The 19,918-nt window shown below is 44.3% G+C and overlaps 1 protein-coding gene across 1 annotated transcript in view; it reads right to left on the reverse strand.

Moving 5' to 3' along the window:
• LOC127571307 (macrophage-stimulating protein receptor-like) overlaps nt 1-19,918 on the reverse strand; it is a 143,027-nt gene that overhangs the window by 61,100 nt on the left and 62,009 nt on the right. The window contains 3 exon segments of the mRNA XM_052017578.1: nt 5,777-5,947; nt 8,526-8,642; nt 19,263-19,430. Of these exon segments, the coding sequence (XP_051873538.1) occupies nt 5,777-5,947; nt 8,526-8,642; nt 19,263-19,430 (456 nt within the window).

Consider the following 19,918-nt stretch of genomic DNA (forward strand, 5'->3'; position numbering starts at 1 on the left):
CTGTACAGTTACACAGCTGAAGAGACTGAATCTCCATGCCCTCGCAAACTGGCTGATGGCTTTTCTTCTTAATATTCTTGAAGGTATTTCCTCATCACCAGTTGATATTCACACTCACTCTTCAAGGTATAGAAGGTTACTTTAAAACAATTCAATGGGCATCAATGTTTCTTCCAGCACTTTATTGAAGAGGTTTTCCTTCGTGTTTGGGCCATGTGCCAGGCTATGCAACAGTGAGTGGCATCAAAACCCAATGACTAATCTGTGACAGCCAACTACCAGCAAACTTCCAGCAAATTTTCCAAGTGAATTTTAGCTGACTTTATCCCTGCTTGATGCACAGCCAAAGAAGCTAACTTTTGCACTCAAAGAATCAGAAAGGAGACCATACAGCTCACTGTTCCCACTTTGCACAGATCCAAAGAACTCTTCAGACCATTCCCATTTCGGAGTTCTAAGCCCACAGCTCTAGAGGTTACAACGCTTCAAGTACTCCTCCAGGGATGTTAGAGATGTGGGTTTAAATAAAGGTTTCTGCCTCCACCACCCATTCACAAAACCAATGCTAGACTCTTTAAATGTAAAACATTTCCTCAGCTCCTCTCTAATCCTTCCACCAATTTCCTCAAATCTATACCTCCTAAGTACTGGCCTCCCTGTACATCTTTGGAATGTGGGAGGAACCGGAACACCGAGGGGAAACCCATGCACTGAATGGGTGAACATGCAGACACTGTACAAACAGCATCTAAGTGGTGAAAGATCACAGAGCTCGGAGATGCAGTGGGATCTGAATGTCTTGGTACAAGAATTGCAAAAGGCTGATATGCATGTAATTAGGAAGGTTAACAGAATATTATTAATTATTACCAGGGTAATTGAACACAAAAATCAGGAGATTATACTTTAGTTAAACAGGGCATTGGTGAGACCAGTTGAATATTGAGTACTATATTGGTATTCTTATCTAACACAGGACATAGCACAGGTCAGGCCCTTCGGCCCACGATATTATGCCAAACTAATTAAACTAATGAAAACTAATTAAACTATCCCTTCTGCCTGCACAAGGTCCATATCCCTCCATTCTCTGTATATTCATGTGCCTATCTAAGAGTCTCTTAAACACTTCTATCGTATCTAAAGAATGACATTAATTTACTGGAAGCTATTCATAGAAGGTTTGCTAGACTTATACCTGCACTGGATGGGTTGAAAGGTCAGACAGACTAGGCTTGCATCAATGGAGTTCAGATGAGCGAGAGGAGACTTGACTGAAACATGTAAGACCCTAAGGGATCTTGACAAGGTGGAAGTGAAGAGAATGCTTCCTCTTATAGGAGAATCTAGAACTAGAGGTCCCTGTTTCTAATTCCGTGGTCCTCATTTAAGATTGAGACTTATTTCTTTCAGAGAATTGCGAATCGTTGAAACTCTGTTTCTCAAAAGTTGGTGGAAGCATAGCTGTTAAATATTTTTAAGGAAGGGGTAGATTCTTGATAAATAAAGGGATGAAAAGTTACTATGGTTCAAAGGGAATGCAGAGTTGAGGTTGCAATCAGATCAGCCGCTGGAGAACTGGAGCTGGAGCTGGATGAACTCCGGATCATTCAGGAAACTGAGGAGATGATAGACAGGAGTTACCGGGAGGCAGTTACACCAAGGTTGCTGGATGCAGGTAGCTAGCTGACCGGCAGGGGAGGGAAAGCGAATAGACAGTCACTACAGAGTACCCCTGTGGCTGTTCCCCTCAATAATTAGTATATTGTTTTGGATACTGTTGGTCGAACAGAATTGCTGGTAAGTTTCATTTTACAAGAGGAGGAAGCAGTTTGGAGAGCAAGTCTCATTGTTTAGCTAATTGGGCAGCAGCAGCCAATAAAAAGAAGGTAAGCTCAAGTAGAGCGGCCATTGTGTGAGTGGGAATTTGAGGTTTTGGCTCAAGAGGCTTTGCGTGAAGAGGTGGAGTAAGTGAGTGGAGGCTAAGGTGAATAACACTATGATGTTGGAGGAACTCAACAGGCCAGGCAGCATCCATGGAGAAAAGCAGGCGGTCAACGTTTTGGGTCAGGACCCTTCTTCAGGACTGAAGATAGGAAAAGGGGCACCCCAATATATAGGAGGGAAAAGCAGAGCAGTGACAGGTGGACAAACGAGGGGAGGCGGGGTGGGCACAAGGTGGTGATAGGTAGATGCAGGTAAGAGATAGTGATAGGCAGGTGCGGGTAGGAGGGGAGAGCAGATCCGTCAGGGGATGGGTCAAAGATAGGGAGATAAAGGGGAAAAAATGTAGAAAAAAGAGATAGGCTAGGAAAGGGAAGAAGAGAAGAAGCGTAGGGGGGGTGGTTTGTGGGGAAGGGGGGTGGGGATTACCTAAAGTGGGAGAGAGCAATCCCCACCTCCATGCATGGGGTTCCTTCGATCCTTGGAATTCCTTGGATTCCCGCCTAACACCTGCATGGGTTTCTGAATAGGTTTGTCCCACTGAGACAGGGAAAGGATGATAGGATAAAGAAAGCATGGTTGACAAGAGAGGTGAAAATTTAGCCAAGAGGAAGAAAGAAGCATACTTAAGCTTTAGGAACCAAAACTCAGAGAGGGCTCTTGAGAATTATAAGGTAGCCAGGAAGGAGCTTAAGAAGGGACTTAGGAGAGCTAGAAGGGGACATGAGAAGGCCTTGGCGAGTAGAATTAGGAAAACCCCAAGGCAGTCTACATGTACGTGAGGAACAGGAGGATGACTAGAGTGAGGGTAGGACCACTCAGGGATAAAGGGTGAAACATGTGCCTGGAGGCGGAGGAGGTAGGAGAGGTCCCTAGGGAGAGGGACTTTGACGAATGTGAGGTCAGCATAGAACAGGCTAATGTGTTGGAGCATGTTGAGGTGAAGAAAGAGGTAGTGTTGGAACTGCTGAAAAACATTAGGATAGATAAGTCCCTGGGACCAGATGGGATTTATCCCAGGTTACTACGGGATGTGAGGGAAGAGATTGCTGGGGCATTGACAATGATATTTGTATCCTCCCTGGCCATAGGAGCAGTACCAGATGATGCCTAATGTTGTTCCCTTGTTCAAGAAAGGTAATAGGGATAATCCTGGGAATTATAGACCAGTGAGTCTTACATCAGTGGGCAAGCTATTGGAGAGGATTCTTAGGGACAGGATTTACGAGCACTTGGAGAGGTATAGTCTTATTAGGGATAGTCGGCATGGCTTTGTGAGGGGCAAGTCATGCCTCACAAGCCTAATTGTGTTTTTTGAGGAGGTGACAAAACAAATAGCTGAAGGTAGAGCGGTGGATGTGGTGTATATGGACTTTATAAAGTGTTTGACAAGGTTCCCCATGGTAGGCTCTTCCAGAAAGTCATGAGGCATGGGATCCATGGAGACTTGGCTGTGTGGATTCAGAATTGGCTTGCCCTCAGAAGACAGAGGGTGGTGGTAGGTGGAGAATATTCTGCCGGAGGTCGGTGACCAGTGGTGTTCCGCAGGGATCTGTTCTAGGAACCCTGCTCTTTGTGATTTTTATAAATGACTTGGATGAGGAAGTGGAGGGATGGGTTAGTAAGTTTGCAGTTAACACAAAGGTTGGAGGGGTTGTGGATAGTGTAGAAGGTTGTGGTGGGTTACAACATGACATAGACAGGATGCAGAGTTGGCTGGAGAAATGGCAGATGGAGTTCAATCCTGAAAAGTGTGAAGTGATACACTTTGGAAGAACAAACATGAAGGCAGAGTACAAGGTTAAGGGCAGGATCCTGAGCAGTGTGCAGGAACAGAGGGATCTTGGGGTCCAAGTCCATAGATCCTTCAAAGTTGCCGCACAAGTTGATAGGGTGGTTAAGAAGGCATCTGGTGTGCTGGCCTTCATTAGTCAGGGGATTGAGTTCAAGAGCCACAAGGTAATGTTGCAGCTGTATAAAACTCTGGTTAGACCACACGTAATTGTGTTCAGTTCTGATAATCTCGTCATAGGAAGGATGTGGAAGCTTTCAAGAGGGTGCAGAGAAGATTTACCAAGATGCTGCCTGGATTAGAGAACATGTCTTATGAGGAAAGGCTGAGTGAGTCAGGGCTTTTCTCTTTGGAGCGATGCAGGATGAGAGGTGACTTGATAGAGGTGTATAAGATTATGAGGGGTATAGATAGAGTGGACAGCCAGCACCTTTTCCCCAGGGCGGCAATGGCCAATACCAGAGGACATCCGTTTTGGGTCAGAGGATGAATGTTCAGGGGAGATGTCAGAGGTAGGTTCTTTACACACAGTGGTGGGTGCCTGGAGCGCACTGCCGGGGGTGGTTGTAGAGGCTGATACAATAGGGACATTTAAAAGGCCCTTAGATAGGCACATGGAAGTAAGAAAAATAGAGGGTTATGGGCTGTGAAGGGGGGAAAGATTAGATTGACCATGGAGGAGGTGTTCATATAGTTCAGCACAACATCGTGGGCCGAAAGGCCTGTACTATGCTGTATTTTTCTATGTTCTAACAGGCTCAAAGGGCCTACTCCTTCTAATTCATATGCATGACCTCATAATCTTACTGCTAATTGAGATCAAGACATTGGTGAGACTGTACCTGGAATATTGTGTGCAATTCGGGTTAACTAGCTATGGGAAGGATGTCACTAAGCTGGCAGAAAGGATTCACGAAGATGTTAGCAGGACTAGAGGGCTAGAGTTATAAGACTGGATAAGCTGGGGCTTCTATCCCTGGAGAGTCGGAGGCAGAGGGGTGACCTTATAGAGGTATATAAAATTACAAGAGGCAAAAATGAGGTGAATGGTCACAATCTGTTCCCCAGGGTAGGGGAGTCTAAAACTAGAGGGCACCGTTTTAAGGTGTAAGGGAAGGATTTAAAGGGGCCCATTTGGAGGGGCAACTTTTTCCACACAGATGGTGGTGGGTATATGGAACGAGCTACCAGAGGAAATAGTAGAGGCAGATACAATTACAATGTTTAAAGGACATTTAGACAGGTATGCGGATAGGAAAGATGTAGAGATATGGGGCAAATGCAGGCAAATGGGACTACCTCAAGAAGGCAAGTTGGTCGGCATGGATGATTTGGGCCGAAGGGCCTGTTTCCCTGCTGTATAGCTCCATAACCCTATTAGCAGAGAGCGAGTATGAAGGAAAAAGTAAAACAGAAGTATTTCGACGTGATGCATTTCACATCTGTCTTAAAGTGTTTTATAACCATTGAAGTATTTCCACAGTGACTGTATAACATTAACTGCAGTCAATCTCACACAAGAGCAGTGAAATAAATGACTTGGCTGTTGCTGTAGTGTTGGTTAAGGATTAAATATTACCGTTCCCCAAGACAATGAGACAACTATCCTGCTCTCCTTTGCATCGTCCTTCAACAAATACACCTTTTACATCGACCCAAGATGGGGCCAGACGTGATGCAAAAAATCAACTGCTCGAAGAACTCAATGGGTCAAGCAGCATCTGTGGAAGCAAAAGGATGGTCATCGTCTTGGGTCGAGACCCTGCATCAGTTTATTTTCTGCTCCGGAGTCCAGCATTTGCAGTCTCGGAACCAGATGTGGTCTGGTCTATAGAAAGGGACCTCAGGCATGTAGTGTGAACTCAGATTATGTGTTCAAATCTCTCCAAAGGAACTTGAACCCATGACTGTGACTCAGAGAAGAGAACACTATTAATGTTGTCAAGGTTAACAATGGTCTTCATAGATACATCATCAGATAAATATCCTGATTTACGGATGGAAAGAAAACTGAAAAGTTGCAGACATCTCGAAGCCTACCTCAACAACGGCAGGAGAGCAAGTATCTGGGATCCATGTTTTCGAGCATTCCTCCTGCCAGGTGCATTGTCCATCACACCAACCGCACTTCATAAAGGAAGGTGCCATCTGGCATTTGTTGCAGGTCAGAAAGTGATGGCAGCCTGGTCCATTGATTGGCACTTGGGTTACCTGCAATTAAAAAGGAAGAGGTATATATTCGTGGGGGAAGGGAAATCCTCAGATATGATAATAGGGCAAATCTAGCTGGTTAGAGCTGGATTCCAATCAGTTGCTTAAATTTCAGTAAACACTGGTCTGCTGAATCTCGTCGTGTTTGGAACCCCCCTCCTCCTCCCTCCACTCCCGCCCCCCGCCCCCCCCAGCAGTAGGGAAAGTACCATTCAGATCCCACACCAGGTCACCACCCTTGACTCACTTCATCTTGAATGAGATAGCAGGCAGTGGATTAAGAAACGAATGGAAAGGTTTTTTTCCACATTACTTCATTGTTTTTAATTATTTCCAAGTGTTCTGTGTTTTAATTTTTTTTCTTTGATTTTTTTTTCCTGATTTTTTTCAAGATTTTTTTAATCGGTTAGATCAATTTACTTGCTTTCTCGTGTCTCCAAATGTCAGAGACACTTAAAGAGTTAAAATTCTTGACTGTTTTGACACAAGGCAAAGTTCTGCCCTCAGCTTCTCCTTCTGCCAAAGCCTGTAGGGGAAAGGGCCTCGGCTCTACTTCACCTCCCGGATACCTCGACCCACTGCAATTCGCGTACCGCTGAAACAGGTCTACAGCGGATGCCATCTCCCTGGCCCTACATTCAGCTCTGGAGCATCTGGACAGTAAAGACACCTACGTTAGACTATTGCTTATTGACTACAGCTCTGCCCTCAATACTATAATCCCAAGCAAACTTGTCACCAAACTCCGAGACCTGGGACTCAACACCTCCCTCTGCAACTGGATCCTTGACTTCCTGATCAACAGACCACAATCAGTGAGGATAGGCAGCAACACCTCCAGCACGATTATTCTCAACATTGGTGCCCCACAAGGCTGCGTGCCACTTCACTGCCTATATAGTCATGACTGTATGGCCAGATTCTGCTCTAACTATATCTACAAGTTTGCAGATGATACCACTGCAATGGGCCCTATCTCAAATAACGATGAGTCAGAGTACAAGAAGGAGATAGAGATCCTAGTGACATGGTGTCATGACAACAACCTTTCCCTCAATGTCAGCAAAACAAAAGAGCTGGTCATTGACTTCAGGAAGGGGGGCGGTACACATGCACCTGTCTACATCAATGGTGCTGAGGTCAAGAGGGTTGAGAGCTTCAAGTTTCTAGGAGAGAACATCACCAATAGCCTGTAGACACCATGGCCAAGAAAGTTCACCAGCGCCTCTACTTCCTTAGGAGGCTAAAGAAATTTGGCATGTCCCCTTTGACACACCAACTTTTATCGATGCACCATAGAAAGTATCATATCTGGATGTATCACGGCTTGGTATGCCTCTGCCTGGAACTGCAAGAAACTGCAGAGAGCTGTGGACATCACATCACAGAACCCAGCCTCCCCTCCATGGACTCTATACTTCTCGCTGCCTCAGTGAAGCAGCCAGTATAATCAAAGACCCCACCCGCCCAGGACATTCTCTCTTCTCCCCTCTCCCATCAGGCAGAAGACACAGGAGCCTAAGGGCACATACCACCAGGCTCAAGGACAGCTTCAATCCTGCTGTTATAAGACCATCCAACAGTTCCCTATACGGTAAGATAGATTCTTGACCTCACAATCTACCTCGTTATGATCTTGCACTTTATTGTCTACCTGCGTAGCACTTCCTCTGTAGCTGTGACGCTTTACTCTGTATTCTGTTACTATTTTACCCTGCACTACCTCAATGCACTGTGTAATGAATTGATCTGTATGAATGGTATGCAAGTCAAGTTTTTCACTGTACCTCGGTACAAGTGACAATAATAAACCAATACCAATACCCAAAGCTTGGTTATTGCTAACATACAGAGGGACTGTTGGCAGGGGTTGGGTCCTGTACAATGTGGTACATGGGAGGAATAATTCAGCAAGAAGCACAGATGACACTGGAATCCACCCAGTATATCAAATTCTTGAAATACATTTCTGACCCATGTTAATATGCACAGTTGCATGTTTGTAACGTACTGTGCTGCTGTCGCAAAAAGCTGATCTTATGGCATTTATACCCTGTGTCTGTATGCCCATGACTATAAACTTGAACTTGCACCAGAAGACAGACCAACTGAAGACACCATCCCACACTAATCACTTGAAGCCTCTAATGAAGTGATTCAAGAATGAATCTAAAAGAGTCTAGATTTAATTCATTAAATTAAGTTCTCAAAAATTATGAGACAAAAAAGGTGAACGGAAAGAAACTAAACAACTAGAAACAAAAATGTCAAGTCATTTTTCCGTTATCAACTGAAATAAAAAGGTGCATTTTCTTCAAATAAATTCCATTCATAAAATTAATCTTGTACAGTTTGTTAAACCCACCATCTGGGGCTTGGGAATGAGAGGTTAAAATCATCGAATTGTTATGGCACAGGAAGAGGTCATTCAGCCCGTTAAGTCTGTGCCAGGTGTTAGCATGGCAATCCCATCAGCCCCATTCACACATGCTTTTCCCTGTGCTCTGCATGTTACTTTATTGCAGTGAGCAGTTAATTCAGTAAATCCTTGGCTTTCTCTCTACGTCCCAGTTCCTACCTGTTTTCCAGTTACAAACAGCAAGGAGTTGTTCAAATGTGCGACTTTTTGGGAAACAGGATCCGATTGGCTCAGGCTGAAGTTGGCATGTGGATAAAAGGACCTTTGAACAATCACCTGCAAGGAGTAAGGAATCAGAAAACATTTGAGGGGAATTCAGTAACATACGATCAAATTTTGTTTCCATGACCAAAACACCAGCACAGAACAACATGCATACTCAGAACACGTTCAATACTTAGGCTAGTTTTGACCGTCTGATTTGAATGGGATTCATGACTGCCTAGTTTGGATGGGATTCACAACAGTCTAGTTTTGGATAGGATTCACAATGTGCCGTTCCCTTATCAAGCATGTTAGGCACATTCTAAAGTCTGAATGCTGCATCAGAACACAATGCTAATTTGATATGGAACGGTCATACAGTCATAGAGTTTTACTACACAGAAACAGGTCCTTGTCCATGCCGCCCAAGGTGCTGACCTGAGCTAATCCCATTTGCCTACATTTGGCCCATATCCCTCTGAACATTTCCTGTCCATGTACCTGTCTAAATGTCTTTTAAACGTTGTAATTGTATCCGCCTCTACCACTTCCTCTGGCAGCTCGTTCCATACCTCCCATCACCCTGTGTGTGAAAGTGTTTCCCCTCTGGTCCTCTTTAAATCTTTCCCCTCTCACTTTAAACCTACTCCCTCCACTATCCCGGGGAAAAGACTGTGACCATTCACCTTATCTATGCCCCTCATGATTTTATAAACCTCTATAAGATCATCACTGAGCCTCCTGCATTCCAGATATACAAGATAAAATAATTAGTGGTAACACTGGTGATATTAGTGTTTTTTCCAACGAGAGACAATTATGATTTAAAAATATACTTAAGCTTATAGTGTCTCCAAAGCAGAAATGCATTTTGTCACTGGGTTATAATGGGGAATTACAGTTCAGCTTTTACTTCCTCTCCCGCCTTTCAATAAGACCGTGGCTAATTGCTTGTGGCTCCACTTTGCTTCACTAACTCCACATTCCTTGATTCCCTTGAATACACTCAGTGCCTGAGCATCCACAGCCCTCTTGGGTAGAGGATTCCAAAGAGTCATGAATCTCTTTGTGAAACAATTTATTCCTTTCTGAATGGCCAACTCCTTATTTCAAGTATAACATCACCAAAAGCAAGCAAAAACCCCCAGCTGTTGACCTCTTGAATCATCTCACTCTGTTAAATTGGCTAGGCAGAAATCAAGGAAACAGACTGGGGAAACTGTTGCTTCTCTTTCATGCTGACTGGTCACAGAAGAAGAGAAAGCAGGAAGTACCTACGTACAAGCAAACTGACCTCTGCAGAGGAGCAATGCCAAGGACCAGATTAGTTCAGGTTAAAAAAGGACAATTAGTAATGGAAGAAATTAACCGTTGTCACATAACTCAACCATTCAAGATTTTGCATAGGAATTATACTTGGAGTGTAAGACCATGATGAAAGATGACACAGGTTGAAATAAAGAACAAAAAAAGAGGCATTCATACGTTCTAAGGGATAGAGAAGAGCACATTTGTGGGCAGATTTCTGACAAGTGCAAAGACCCTGGGGTAGTAATTGCGGAGAATTTCAATTAACCTTATAATACTGTCACTATAAATGGTTTTGTTTCAGAATTCCAAAATTGCACTTATGAGAACTTGTTTTGCTATTACACAAGAAGCCTAACAGGGCACAACGATGCACATATTTCAGCTGCTAACCAACCCAACAGTCAGCTTATCAGGACTCCTAGTCTTGTGACAGTTTAAACGACTGCCAGCAGATGTTTCACATTGTCGTCACATTGCTCAATGGCGTCTCACAAAGGGCTACTGTCTGGATTGTCAGAGGTTGGTTTTGATGGTTTGGTGACTTTGTTTCCTGTCCCTCTGTTACCCTGTTGCTAATCTCCACCTATCTGTCATTCAGTTTTCTTTCTGGCCAGCCTCGTTTTCTGAATACATACAGTCTTCTTCAGTGAGAATGATGTGTGGTGGGAGTTGGTATAACGCTTGCGCTGAATACACTGGGGTGCCGTGTGATACCACGTACACCCCCTCAGGACCCGGCCCATCTCTTCCCCTCTCTTGGCATTCACACCCCCCAACTAGCATGTGGCCGAACTCCAAGTACTGAGTAGCCACACCCGGACCGTGCAGCTCCTATGCTTCATAACAGAAACAGGAGGAAATTAGGCGACTTTGAATCTGTTTCCTGGTCTACTCTGGCTTCTCAATGCTCAGTGCCAAAGAAAGCTCAGGCAAGCTTCCTTCATAGGTCACCATTCAATCTAACCACACAACTACATTAGTCTTCTTCTCTGGCACCATCTCCACTGATGTTTCAGTGTTGATGCATCGCCTTCATCTGACCATTCAGTCTGACAGGACCAAACCGAGAAGCCCATCAAATCCACCCTTTGCCCGGTGTTTCAGGAGGGAATTCCTGTCCTCAGGGAAGGAAACACTTCCTTACAATGCCACTTCCTTGCTTATGGCCATCTCAGAGGGGTAAATGGACATGCCAAACCTTTGTATCGGAACAGGGAAGAAAGTCCTCCCGGGAGACCCAGCTGGCTTTCTGTCATTGTTTCATTCCCTTTCACCTTGGCTTCACATGGACTAACCTTTAGTCTGTGTTTACTTTCTTTACGACTGACTTCCACACCAAATACATCAGCACCCAGCAGATCCCTCCCTTCTCCCCTTATCTTGTTTTGCCATTGCCTGCATCATTGCCCTCAGCTGCCAGTCAAACTGGTTGAATCTTTACCCTGACAAATCCCATTACTTCTGGCCACACCCAACAGCACACAATTAATTCCATACACCAGCCCTGTGGCTGCTTCACTGATCCCACTGCATTTTTGAGTTACTTTCCAATAGGGTCACTCATTAATGTACTTTTATTTTTAAGTGCACACCAACATCCAAAAATAGCACAGAGTGAAATTGGACGTTGTCTAAATGGTGGAAGGTAAAGACTCTTGCACATTTCTATAGATGTACGGTGGAGAGCATTCTGACTGGTTGCATCACAGCCTGGTATGGAGGCTCCAATGTGCAGGATGGCAAGAGGACATCTTCAAGAGGCGGTGCCTCAAGAAGGCTGCATCCATTAGTAAGGAGCCTCACCATCCGGGACATGCCCTCTTCTCGTTACTACCATTGGGGAGGAGGTACAGAAGCCTGAAGACCCACACTCAATGTTTCAGAAGCAGCTTCTTTCCATCTACCATCAGATTTCGGAACAGTCCATGGACACTACCTTTTTGTTTGCACTATTCATTTTGTAATTTATAGTTTTTTTATGTCTTTGCACTGTACTGCTGCCGCAAAACAACAAATTTCATGTCATGATAATAAACCTGATTCTGATTCTGAAATAGAGAGCAAAACCTTTAACTCCAGACCACCTGTAGTCAAAATTACTCCATTCCTTCCAGCTACTGAGTTTCAAAAAAGACACCTCAACCAATCTCTGTGCAGTACCAGGTAAAGTCAGTGAATCAATTATTACAAGCAAACTACACATTCCCCATAGGAATGTGTACCTTGAACATAAGAACATCGGCACAGTAGGACAACTATCACCTCAAGCCTGCCTTGCAACTCAATATGATCATGGCTGATCTACCTCAGATCTTAACTCCACTTTTGTGCAAGTTCCCCATCGCCCCCAATTCCCCAATCTTTCACTAGCTCCTCACAATGATCTAGTCTCCACAAATCTACTAGGTAGAAAATTCCAGAGATTCACTACCAAGTAATGATTAGATCACTCCTATCATCACCTGCCTCCCCACAGTTTTCCCAAGGGATGCCCTCAACTGTTGTTGCAAACAGCCTTCCCTCAAACAACATTTAGCCACTTCCCACCACAACAGATTATAAGTTGTTTTGACACCATTTAAGACCCAGCAGTTTAAGAAAAAAGTCCCTTTCTGGAGCAGTGGGCTAATTCCTAACTCTCACCACTACCAATATGCCCAAATGTGGCCCAGTAAAACTGGGCCCATTAGTATCTTGTGCAGTCATGACTAATGCAACATTGCCATCTTCCAATGATGATGGTTCCTGCTATACTACAAACTCTGTTAATTCTATTCTACAGTTATTTTATGCTTCATTACATGAGAATGTAGGTGGCATGATCACCTTTGTGATTTTTATAAATGACTTGGATGAGGATGTGGAAGGGAAGGGTTAGGAAGTTTGCAGATGACACGAAAGTTGGTCGTGTTGTGGATAGTGCAGAAGGTTGCTGTAGGTTACAACACGACATTGATAGGATGCAGAGCTGGGCTGAGAAGTGGCATATGGAGTTCAACCCAGAAAAGTGTGAAGTGATACACTTTGGAAGATAGAATTTGAAGGCAGAATACAAGTTTAATGGCAGGACTCTTAGCAGTGTGGAGGAACACAGGGATCTTGGGGTCCATGTCCATAGATCCCTCAAAGTTGCTGCACAGGTCGATAGGGTTGTTAAGAAGGTGTATGATGTGTTGGCCTTCATTAGTCAGGGTATTGAGTTCAAGAGTTGCAAGGTAATGTTGAAGCTCTATAAAACTCTGGTTAGACCACACTTGGAGTATGGTGTTCAGTTCTGGTCACCTCATTATAGGAAGGATGTGGAAGCTTTGGAGAAGGTGCAGAGGAGATTTACCAGCATGCTGCCTGGATTGGAGAGCATGTCTTATGAGGATAGGTTCAGCGAGCTAGGGCTTTTCTCTTTGGAGAGGAGGAGGATGAGAGGTGACTTGATAGAGGTGTACAAGATGATAAGAGGCATAGATCAAAAGGACAGTCAGAGACTTTTTCCCAGGGCGAAAATGGTTAACACGAGGAGGCATAATTTTAAGGTGATTGGAGGAAGATATAGGGGGGATGTCAGAGGTAAGTTTTTTACACAGAAAGTGGGTGGTGCGTGGAACACACTGGCGGCAGAGGTGGTAGAGGCAGATCCATTAGGGACATTTGAGAGACTCTGCAATAGCACATGAATGATCGCAAAATGAAGGGCTGTGTGAGAGGGAGGGGTTGGATAGATCTTAGAGCAGGATAAGATGTTGGCACAACATTGTGGGCTGAATGTTCTATGTTCTATGATTAGTAAGTTTGCAGATGACACAAAAATTGATGGTATAGTGAACAATGAAGAAGGTTATCAAAGGTTACAATTGGATATAAATAAACTGGGAAAGTGGGCAAGGGAATGTCGGATAGTATTTAACTTGGACAAGTGTGAAGTGATGCATCTTGGGATATTAAACCAGGGCAGAACAGACACAGTGAATGGCGAGGCCCTGGGGAGTGCTGTTGAATAGAGAGACCTTTGGGTATAGGTACGTAATTCCTTGATAATAGGAACACAGGTAGACAGAGTGGTGAGGAAGGCCTACAGTATTCTTGCCTTCATCAGATGAGGCACTGAGTACAAGAGTCGGCATATCATATTACAGTTGTACAAACCATTGGTTGGACTGCACTTGGAGAATTATTTGCAGTTCTGGTCACCACAATATAAGAAGTATGTGGTTAAGACAGAAAGGCCGCAGAAAAGATTCAGAAAGATGTTGCCTGGATTGGAGGGCTTGATTACAAGGAGAGAGTGGATAGACTGAGTCTCTTTTCCCTGGAGCAAAGGAGGCTGAGATGTGACATGATAGAGAGTCATAGATTGGGTAGATAGACAACATCTGTTTCTATCCAAGGGTGTTGGATATCACCACTTTAAAGTGAGAAGAAGGTGGTTTAAAGTGGGTCTGAGGTAAATTTTTCACACAGAGTAGCTGGTATCCTGAAAGAGCTGCCAGAGGAGGTGTTGGAGGCAAGAACAGTAATATTGAAGAGGCATCTAGATAGGCACTTGAATGAGCAAGGCAGAGAGAGATATACAATTCATGCAGGCAAGTGGGATTAGTGTATACAAGCATGATGGTCAGTACAGAGGCAGTGGGCTAAAGGGCTTGCTTTTATGCTGTACAATTCTATGACTCTACAACCATTATGGTACAGTCTCCAAACAGGTCATGTTCTAAGTGGCAAAGATCAATCTTTTTTAAATGGCAAAGCTATTCACAATGAAGCAGACTAACTAGAAAACATCCTGCAGGGCTCCTAATTCACATACAAAAAAAATTTACCCACTCCCACTGCCTGTTGGAGTAAAATGTTTTGCTTCTGCCTTGAATGTCAGTCAATTTCCTTCTTCATAGTTAAGCCTGGATCTCTTCCTCTCTCTCCAGCAGTTTGGCTTTTTGAAATGCCTCATTCACAGTTCCTCCACGAAACAGTCCAACAGATTGAAGCAAAAAAAGTCTCCAGGGTATAGAAACAACATCCCCTCAGAATAGGTTTTGGCAACACTGTTCTTTATCTAATTCCATTTGTGAATAACAACACAAACCCATGGCATCAGAATGGAACAGCAAGGATTTAGATTTGAATTAAAGAGCCCACACGCCACGAGCTCGTATGAAGTAGGAACAGCAAGCCATGCAGCCCATCGAGGCTGCTCTGTCATTCAACAAGGTTACAGCTGAGCTGATTTGACCTCAACTCCACTCTCCTGGACACAGCCCAGCACATCGCAGAAACCAGCCTCCCCTCCATGGACTCTGTCTTTACCTCTCGTTGCCTTGGCGAAGCAGCCAGCATAATCAAAGACCCCACCCACCCGGGTCATTCTCTCTTCTCTCCTCTTCCATCAGGTAGAAGATGCAGGATCCTGAGGGCACATACCACCAGGCTTAAGGACAGCTTCTATCCCACTGTGATAAGATTATTGAACGGTTCCCTTATACGGTGGGATGGACTCTGACCTCACGATCTACCTTGTTGTGACCTTGCACCTTATTGCACTGCACTTTCTCTGTAGCTGTGACACTTTACTCTGGACTGTTATTGTTTTTACCTGTACTACCTCAATGCACTCTGTACTAACTCAATGTAACTGCACTCTGTAATGAATTGACCAGCACGATTGGTATGCAAGACAAGCTTTTCACTGTACCTCGGTACAAGTGACAATAATAAACCAATACCTCACTAGTCCCTATAACCTCTCATCCATAAATCTGTCCCAATTTGGAATATATTCTGTGATTTGGCTGCCACAGTTTTTTGGGGCAGCACAGTGGCACAGCTGCTGCCTCACAGCTCTGGCGATCTAGGTTCAATCTTGACCTCCGGTGCTGCCTGTTTGGTGTTGCCCCTATGGCCACATGGGTTTCCTCCAGGCACTCAGGCTTCCAAAGACAAGTGCGCTGGTAGGTTAATTGACCAATGTAAATTGGCTCTATGGTGTCGATGAGTGGTAGAATCGAGAGGGACTTGAGTGGGAAGCCATGAGAGACTGGACCAGACCTAGTCTGAAGCCCAATCACAATGAGTGACTCTACCACAAGAAGCCACAAAGAGAGTCAAGAGTCCTCATAAACCCTAACCCTAACTCCAGAAGAACTCAATCCCCCTGCAACTCACAAATTCTACATAGATTGTTTGATATGTTTAATGTTTTTACATTGGCAAATGTTTAAAATAGATTGAGTAGATCATCTTGCAGCTCAATTAATGCCTTTTAAAAGGACAGTCAATCCTTTATTACAGGAGGAAGGACAAGGCACCAGGCTCATTATTGCACACAGCTTTAAGTACTCTGTTTGTTCTGGCCAGTGTCCCAGTTACACAGCCTGCTCAGAACTCCAGGAGAACCAAGAACAGCTCGCATATCCACAAGGAGAGAGCAAGAGCAAACAAGAAACGCAATAAAAGAATTTAAAAGGCTCACGATGCAAATGCAGTTGTGGCCAACAAAGATCCTGATCAAACAGGTGTGGTTCAGAACCCACAGAGTGCACTCTGGGGACAGTTGTCAAAATTCAGTGACTTCAACAAGACAATGAACTGGAACGTAATGAAGTGATTGACTCAGAAAACTGTCCTAAATTACAATTTGTTCACAATTTAATTACAGGCCTGAGAAAAGGGCTAGCAACATTTAAGAGCTTCCTGTATTTGGATACATAATCCTACCTAATCCAAAAAAGAACACAATGGTATTCCAAGCAAAACAAAAATAAATCTCCCACGCTGAGGCACACACTGAAAGTTGCTTCATATTCTTTTGTTTAATCCTGGCCCCACTCCACGACTCTGTCACAATGTCAAAACTTTCCACATCTAATCAATGATAATAAGGGCACTGTTATGGTCAGGAACTAGAGATCAGAAGTTTAGATCCCACAACATCAAGTGGTGAAACAAATTGAATGGTTGGCTAGCACTGCAAAAATAAGCACAAAACTGTAAAGATCAAGCGTTTTATTAAAGACCTGCATTTCAGTAGCACCTTTCACAGCCGCAGGATGTCACAACCACAGCATTTTACAGCCAATGCATCACAATTTGGCAATGAAGCTGCCACAATATAACAGCCAGGTAACGTTATTATTATCAGGTGAGAGACAAACCTTGATGCAGGACACTGGGGAGAACTCGGCTGCTCTTTTTTGTAATAGTCCCGTAAGATTGTTCGTGTCCATCAAATTGGAAGTCTGTGAAACACCTCAGCAAAAAAGGCAGCACATCTGACAGTGCAGCACTCCCTCAGTATGGACTGAAGTGATAGCCTATAGTTTGTGACCAAGCACTCATACTTTTCTCCAGTTTCTGCCAGTTATAAGTCCCCTCCTCCCCTTCTACCTACACCATCCCTAGACTATGTTTGTTACTCATCATCTTTTACCTTTCTTCATCTGGCTTCCTCGTTCTCTTTTACCGTTCTCTCTCTCTCCATCCTATCACAGAACTTCCTCCTTCTCTCTCCCATTGCCCTTGCTCTGCACTTGACCTCTAACTCTTCTGATGACAGGTTGTTGACCCAAAGAGCTAACTCTGCTTTTTCTGTCTCTACCAATGCTGTCTGGCCGGCTGAGTACATCCAGCATTTTGTGTTTTATTTTGGGCTTCTGGCATCTGCACTATTTTGCTTTATGATCCAATCTCAGGAGTGAGATCACGGTGAGTGCGTCACACCTGAGCTAGGGTTTACGTGGTTAACGTGTCTCAGAGAGAGAAAAGCATAACGCTATTACAGCGCCAGCGACCCGGGTTCGATTCTGGCCGCTGTCTGTAAGGAGTTTGTACGTTCTCCCCATGTGTCTGCGTGGGTTTCCTCTAGGTGCTCCGGTTTCCTCCTACGTTCCAAAGACGTACAGGTTAGGAAGTTGTGGGCATGCTATGTTGGCGTCGGAAGTATGACGACACTTGCGGGCTGCCCCCAGAACACTCTACGCGAAAAGATGCACTTCACTGTGTGTTTCAATGTACATGTGACTAATAAAGATATCTTATCCTATCTTAGATAGTTAGCCCTGGTCTGATCTACTTGACTCCCATTATATACATGTTCAGAATAAGATTTCAGGGAGCCAGTGACAAGGGGGAAACAATTACCCAGGCACAGGGAAATTAAATGGAGACACAAGAGACTGCAGATGCTGGAATCTGGAGCAACACGCAAGATGCTGGAGGAACCCAGTGGGTCAAGGCAGCATCTGTGGAGGGAAGTAGACCTGAAACGTCAACTGTCCATTTCCTTCCATAGATGCCGCCCAACCCGCTGAGTTCCTCCAGCATCTTGTTTGTTGCTCACAGGGAAATTAAATGTCCAATTCAAGCAAAAGCTGAGTGGCCTGTCTCACTCAGGAAAACAAAAACCTGCTTTGGGGTGGCATGTGGTGCAACTAATGGAACTGCTGCCTTACAGGTCCAACAATCCAGGTTTAATCCTGACCTCAGCGGAGGTTGCAAGTTCTCGGTAACCATGTGGGTTTCCTCTGGGTGCTCCAGTGTCCTCCCATATCCCAAAGATGTGCATGTTGGTATGCTAATTGACTTCTGTAAATTGCCCTTGGTGTGCATGTGAATGGTATCTGAGGGGGTTGAATGTGGGGAGTATAGAACATAGAATAGTACAGCACAATACAGGCCCTTCGGCCCACAATGTTGTGCCGACCTTTAAACCTTGCCTAAGACTATCTAACCCCTTCCTCCCACATATCGCTCTATTTTAAATTCCTCCATATGCTTATCTAGTAACCTCTTGAATTTGACCAATGTACCTGCCTCCACCACCGCCCCAGGCAGCGCATTCCATGCCCCAACCACTCTCTGGGTAAAAAACGTTCCTCTGATATCTCCCTTGAACTTCCCAGCTATTACTTTAAAGCCATGCCCTCTTGTATTGAGCATTGGTGCCCTGGGAAAGAGGCGCTGGCTGTCCACTCTATCTATTCCTCTTAATATTTTGTACACCTCTATCATGTCTCCCCTCATCCTCCTTCTCTCCAAAGAGTAAAGCCCTAGCTCCCTTAGTCTCTCCTCATAATGCATACTCTCTAAACCAGGCAGCATCCTGGTAAATCTCCTCTGCACCCTTTCCAACACCTCCACATCCTTCCTATAATGAGGTGACCAGAACTGGACACAATAGTCTGTGGTCTAACAGTATAAATAGAGGATAAAATAGAATTTGTGTAGGAATTAGTATAAATGGGTGCTTGATGGTCAGTGGGCCTGTTTCCATGTTGTATATGACAAATCCGTGCTGTATAAGTCTATGACAAATACATTCTTTCACCCAGCTAGTTACCTCAACCAGAGGCACATCACTCATAGAGAGCTGTGCGTTTGTTAAACACCTTTTACCTGTAAGATTCTTCCATCTGACGTCCCAAGATGAGCGACTGTGTAATTTCCGATCACGGTTACGAAGATGGATGTCAATTTGGTATCATGCAGTTCGCCGTCAAATCGATCCATGCGGATAAAAGCGTTCCAGACCCTGGTCGGCTTGTTGGTACAGTTTCTTGCATCCTGGAAGAGAAAGAATGAGGCAAAGATCGATCAGTAGAGTTTCAGACATTGTGCTGCTGGGAAAGGGAGAGTATATTTCAATATGGGCTGAAGAGCAGCAGGAGGAAACCGATGCATGCTTTGGGAAGATTAGCAGGTTTCCTGTGATGTCAGAGAGAAATTCAGCATGGAAAGAGTACAGCCCAGTAGGTCCACATTGACCTTCAACAACCCACTTAAACCAATCCCATATTAATCCCATTCATCATGAGCGAACGGAAATTCATTGTGGGGTTGTGGAACAATAAATCTCAGGAACACAGGACAAAAGAACAACGTGTAAAGATTTTTACCGATTTCTCAAAAAGAATGGTGTTGCCTATGAGCACTGAGGTTGTGTAATGATTTCTTCAGCATTATAGCATTAGTTGTAAAGTCTGGGTTGGTGCACTGAATTGGAGTTAAAAAAATCACAAAGAAGGCACAACAGCATCTCTAATTCGTTGGGA

This window comes from Pristis pectinata, chromosome 6 (assembly GCF_009764475.1).
Source record: "Pristis pectinata isolate sPriPec2 chromosome 6, sPriPec2.1.pri, whole genome shotgun sequence".
NCBI lineage: Eukaryota > Metazoa > Chordata > Chondrichthyes > Rhinopristiformes > Pristidae > Pristis > Pristis pectinata.